The sequence below is a fragment of the Pinus tabuliformis genome, chromosome X, assembly GCF_031772625.1.
Source record: "Pinus tabuliformis cultivar Carrire ecotype Pingquan chromosome X, CPIR1, whole genome shotgun sequence".
Taxonomy (NCBI): domain Eukaryota; kingdom Viridiplantae; phylum Streptophyta; class Pinopsida; order Pinales; family Pinaceae; genus Pinus; species Pinus tabuliformis.
Window position 1 is genome coordinate 1628730578 of NC_142308.1, and position 6147 is coordinate 1628736724.

A 6147-nucleotide genomic window follows, 5' to 3' on the forward strand; every position below is an offset into this window, starting at 1 on the left:
ATAAAGAAATATATATTGGACAATGCGTTTTTAAAATTGTATAAATAGAGTTTTTGGATAAACAAAATCGTGTACTGAAGATGAACTATAGTGGTTGGTTTGAAAAGCATCTATCAAAATTTTCGATATGACTTACGATAGTGGTTGGTTCGAAAAGCATCTATCAAAATTTTCGATGTGACTTCTTCCAATAAATATTTATATATTAAGATTAGTTTTTTGATAAATAAGTAAGAATTTGTTGCGATTGTAAATTTGAATTGCTAAAAGAAAATATTTCTATATTGTCTCACGGATATGCTTATGATTTGTGATAGAAAACTAAATATATCAAAATACAGATTTTTTTATAAGTAAGATAATTAATCCTTATTTATGTCTAAGAAGGATAAGATTAGAATGCACAGCATATTTACAATAGTCCTTCTCATGTGAACTATGTAATCTATGTAATGTAGCTCTAGATATTGTTGAACCAACTCCTCACACTTACTACCTACTCCTAACACTTACTACCTACACGTACTAATTTCAAATAAATCTAAGAAAATCGAATGTTAATTATCTATGAATATAACATGATCTACTCAATGAAAGACGAAATCTATCAATTATTTCCATCAAATATTGAAAACACAAGAAAATTGAATGGGAAAACATCAATATCTACTTTGAGAAGAAAATAAAAACACATCAAGCAATGATTATAACTTGAGTATTGATTGAGGATTCTCCTCCATATTAATGTTGTAGAGTATATATTTATCATCATGAGTGTATATATTAATCTCCTAGAGTGTATATTAATCATCATGAAAATATACCCTCTATGATATTTTGACACATTGTAGTTAAATGCATTCTTTTGGTATACTATTGTATATGTATGTCTTTTTCAAATAAACTTGATAAGGATATGAGAGGATAAATCTAGATCAGTAGTCTTAGGGAAATGAAATTTCAATATTAATTCATAATTCATTTGATGAGGTAATCCAACTTTTCATAAACCGAATTTAGAACTTTTTAAGGTCGTCACTTGCTATTTAAGTGTACCAAATGATCAGGGCTCCTTGCAAGAGGGAAAAGAGCAGGGGAGTAATGAATTACCTAAATTTTATTTTTTAGAGATAGATAATTTTTTCTTAACATAATGACATCATTAATTCCTTGATCCCACCAATAAAATATAAGATTATAACATTAAGTTTTTACAATCTAATTGTCCTAAATTTTTTTCAAAGCATTGAATATATTTATACAATTAAAAATGCAATTTAAACTATGAGTAATTCTAAAATAGAAAATTTCAAAAATAAAAAAATAAAACATAAAATATTTTAACTCACTTTAAATTAAAATATACATAAATAATAAATTAAAAAAAAATTATTATAATTTTGAATTGATAAAAAGTTTAACCTTAAAAGATTAAATTTAATTGATTAAAATTATAAATATGAAGCATTCTTATTTTAAATTATACATATTCTCAAGTATATTAATATAACTAAATAGCTTCTAACATCTTAAAAACACATTTTATTTTAATAATATCATATTCTCTTTAAATTTAATATCTATTGTAATGTAGTTTTTACCTTACAATCATAATTTTAAAAATCATTAAAAAAAATCAAATCCTCATTATAATTTGGGCCTACTATAAGATTTGCTAGATCTTATTTCTAGAACATATGGAGTCACCTCAACTCTCATAACCACAGGATGGATTCTTACACCATATTGACTTTTTACCATTATAACAATTTTAAAATAAAGAAACTACTTATGAAAGATTTGATTTATAAACTAAAAAATTAAACACACCCTAGTGATGTGATTTGTAGTAGTTGTGCACATAATGTGCACTTCCCTTGGGCGATACAAACGAGAGAGAAAATTGGATGGTAACAGCACCAATCACAGATATTCATTGAAGTCCATCTGCAGAGCGAGAGATACATCTTCCCATTAATTATTTAGCCATGAAGGATCATCATGGATGTATGGTTGACCGACAACTTTATAATATTATCCATGCCGTGTCTTCCTCGCATGGTGCTGATACAATACAAAACTATTTCGAGTTCAGGGAAGTTTCCAGTTTCCAAGATTTCTGATTTTTTTCTTGAGTTCTGGGAAGGTCCCAGTATCCCGAGATTTCTGATATTTTTGTGAGAGCTGTGGGGGGGAGCAAAAACATTGCATCATACCTCAATATGAACCGACTTACTATCTGAAATAAGAAAGGCCCTGTAACAATATGCTCCATATTGAGACAAGAAAGGAACTGTAACAATATTTTTGCTTTGTTGTGATTGAGTCCTTGCAAACCAGAGCAGATCATACACAGAGAAATATATGAAAACATGTATATATATATATATATATATATATATGTATGTTTGATTATTACTTTTTACATGATCTCTTGGAGTCCCTTCATTACTGTAAACAAGGAGATGTATACAGTAGATATAGCTACAGATTTCAAGTGTAAAACTAGTATGACCTACTAATCTATGGGTGGCCATGGTGCTGTGTATAGATGTAATCAGTATGTGCAGCGAGAGTGCGCCGATATAGATCACAATCCTCGTTGTCTCTATAATTCTCACAGTTCAAATCTTCATCTTCATCTGCATCTGCTTCTGCGGTTTTCTCAGCATGAATTACCACCTGTAAATCAACAGATGAATAGATAAACAATCTCCAAACATAACCCATATTTCTGCATATTCATTTATCTATCATCTATACAAACACTGTATTATCTGAAATTCATCAAGATTCATCTATTCAGCGGGTATGTGATTTTAATTTCTTACAGCTTCAACATTTGCTTGCGTCTGGAAACTCTCTACTAGGTTTTCCTGAGCATCTGCAAACAAATTGGCAACCCATCCAGTCTTAATATACCAAATGAACTTATTGTGGTCAGTTTAATTGGCTATCTGCTATTACCATGCTATTATCATATTATGCAGTAACCCAATGAACTTATTGTGTTAAGTTTTATTCCCTTTTATGAAATATTATGTAAAACCTGAGATTTAATGTTAAAATCTATACGGACAAAACCAACCAAACAATAAAAATATTAGATATTGAAAACCCAATACCCCTCAAATCATAGGAGGATATACACCAGGCATAGACACTCAAAATGGAAAACAACTGTTAGAGAAAACCGGACCTGCTTTCAGAGGGCGCATGGCCCTTACTGTAGCTGTGAGTAGAAGAAGAACGCATAGAACGGAGAGGCAGAGCCTGAAGCTTGCTTCCATGCGCCTTTCACAAAATTTCTCCATTATCGAGTATGAAAAGATGGGAGCGAGTACGGGAGTAAGATTTATATGATACCAGAGATTTACATGTGCATCACACGCTGCATAGGAATATAATGTGGAGAGCAATACCCAATGACTCGAAATGAAAATATTATATGGGTTCTGTGGCGTGCTGGAATTTATATAGGCAAAGTGGAACAGTGACACAATTAAAGAAATAATTGCAAGCTTCTGGATTAAAGAAAAAGGGGAAATGGTCCAGGGAAATAATACAGAAGCTACATGATCGTGGGCTTACGTTATAATTACTCACTCAGCAGCCCCCACAAGGAATAATGATGGACGTATTATGGGGTGGATGCTCTCATCCCATCTATTACTCGTGACCGCCGACAATCCAAGCAGGACGGGGACGGCTTTTATTCACAGCCTTTGCTTTTGCCGTTTCGATGGGGGCTTCTCTGCAGAATTTTTCGCTGACTTTTGGTATGACTGCTGCTCCAGATTCTTTTCACACAGTTGTAGGGCACACCACGGAGGCACGGGATGGTAGCCAGTCTTAAAGTGCCCGGCCATGATCGTAACGCCAAAGAAGTAAAGTCAAGCAGATATTATTTTCTTTTTCCAATTATTTGATTTTTCCATGAGGGTTCACACTTTGAGGGTGGGGGTCATTCACACTTTGAGGGTGGGGCGCAGGGTTGGAATTTCTAAACTCTTATTGACAGGGGCATTCACACTTTGAGGGTGCGGGCTGGGGGGCAGGGTTGGAATTTCTAAATTTATATGGATGGTTTCCGCACTTCCCCACCATTATTCACAATTTTAACAAAAAAGACATTTGACGAGGAAATCACCCAAAAAAATTGACCAGCAAATCACTCATAACAGGTCCGTCAAATTCCATCCCTGTGGGGGGTTGGGCATCTGTGTTTTGCCATTCCCAACTATCTTTAGTTATATATTTGATTTTCTTTTCATTTATCTCAACGATGGTACAGCTGGTTACCGCATTGGACTGTCAGTTACGGTTATGACAGCTTTTAAGACGCTGAAAGTTACATGTTTCCGCTGGTTCAAAATGATGGTGTTATGCTTTTAGCAATGATTTGCTGTAACGTTATTATTAGAAATTGTAATTTTAGTTCATTATATTTAATTTTGGTGAGTTTTATTAACTATCATTAATTTTTTTAATAATGGGCAACAAATTTATTGTCAATTAACACTGTTATATTAGTAAATAGGGTGGATATGGGGAATTGTTTAAATGTGGTTGATTCATTTTCCATCTCCTTTCATTATTATTGACAAGTTCATCTCTCATTCATATTGGCGGTCGCAACCACATTAGTAAATATAGTACATTAGTAAATATGGTAATCTAAAAATCATTTTCTACCGCTTTTCACCATTATCAATAAATTCACCTCACACAAATATTAACCATCAACTAACATAACTACATTAATAAATGTGATTGATATAAATTTTATAACCCAATCAACTTATATATCAACCACATTTATTAAATAATTAAAATAATTATATTAATTATATATTTGATTTTTTTCAGTTACGGCACTCAGCTTCTAAGAAGCTGAAAGTTACAAGTTTCCGCGTGTCCCAAATGACGGTGTTATATTATTATTAATGGCTTGCTGTAATCTTATAATTGGAAGCTGAAACAGATATGTCCTTTACGATATGATATGATCATTCAATACTCTTTGGATCTATCAAAACCACACTGTGATCTGAGTTAGCTAAACATACCGTCCCTTCTATGGTCTTGCCTAACAATTATTAAAATAAAAAACTAAAATTAAAATCATTAACAATTTGTTATTGGATCTTGATGTATATGTATTGCAATATGGATGTCCTGTATACAGAGCTTTTTTTGTTTCATGTTGATGTATTTGTTTTTCTGTTCATGGTACCTTTTCGAACTTTTGACATTTGCTTTTCCTCGAGATGTCTCGGATCGTGGCTGTCATATGTCACCCTTTTGTATCTTATGTTTTTTTTTATATTGTCTCAATATAATCTATGATGCTTTTTTCTCTGAAAAAACAATTTATTATTGGATCTATCAAAATCACACTATGTGATTTGAGTTAGCTAAACATCTCACCTAAAAAATTATTAAGAAAGAAAATTAAATTAAAATCATTAGCAAATTAGAGATATATATGGTGTACCTGTCCTCTCTATAGTATCCTTGGGCCTTGTATAACTGGGACTTGAGGCACATTGCCTTTTTGACTTTCTCAATAAAAAAAATTGGCAAAGGAATCAAGATGCTGCAATTTTGAGCGTTTCAAAACTAGGATTTCAGTCACTTCAAACTCTAAATATGGGTAAGGTTCTCTGAGTCCACTCAGGGCATCGAATCATTTACCAAATTTTGTAGAAGTTGCCAAGAAAAAATGTCCATTATCAAGCTCTATCCATGTCCTGCCTGTCTATGCGGCAAAGTGATCTGACCTATAAATAGACCTGTACCAGAAATCTGAAAGGAGAGATAGCCTAGTTATTTGCAGTATCCACTTTAAATATAAAATTGCTGTAACTTGCTACTTTTCCTTAATCAATTGACCAGAATGGATTCTAAAGCTGCTAACTTGATCACCCGTGATGATGCCTGATATAGTGATTGCTTATCAATACTCTCTTCCGATTTAGTATTACAAGTGAAAGGAACGTTTCACAGTCATCGACATGTCGCTGTCTGCAGCATATGACAATACCTACTAACAAGCTTTCCAATGTGTTCTTCTATATCGTGCTAACATGATAGGCTTATTGATTCAAATTACTTTTGAAGTGGGGTTGACATCACACAGTGATT

General features: G+C 32.6%; 1 protein-coding gene across 1 annotated transcript; it reads right to left on the reverse strand.

Annotated features, from left to right (window-relative positions):
* Nucleotides 1–2363: 2363 nt before the first annotated feature.
* LOC149146271 (uncharacterized) lies at nt 2364–3623 on the reverse strand. The gene is made up of 3 exons (XM_089448441.1): nt 3200–3623; nt 2832–2884; nt 2364–2682 (listed from the first exon to the last, which is right to left on the reverse strand). The coding sequence occupies exons 1-3, from the start codon at nt 3312–3314 to the stop codon at nt 2524–2526; spliced, it is 327 nt and encodes a 108-aa protein (XP_089304567.1). The 5' UTR covers nt 3315–3623; the 3' UTR covers nt 2364–2523.
* Between the last annotated feature and the right edge of the window lie 2524 nt (nt 3624–6147).

Coding starts and splice junctions, on each gene's coding strand:
- LOC149146271 (XM_089448441.1), bottom strand. CDS start 3,314: ATGGAGAAATTTTGTGAAAGGCGCATGGAAGCAAGCTTCAGGCTCTGC. Junction 2,885..3,199: donor CATGCGCCCTCTGAAAGCAG/GTCCGGTTTTCT, acceptor ATTTGTTTGCAG/ATGCTCAGGAAAACCTAGTA. Junction 2,683..2,831: donor CGCAAGCAAATGTTGAAGCT/GTAAGAAATTAA, acceptor GTTGATTTACAG/GTGGTAATTCATGCTGAGAA.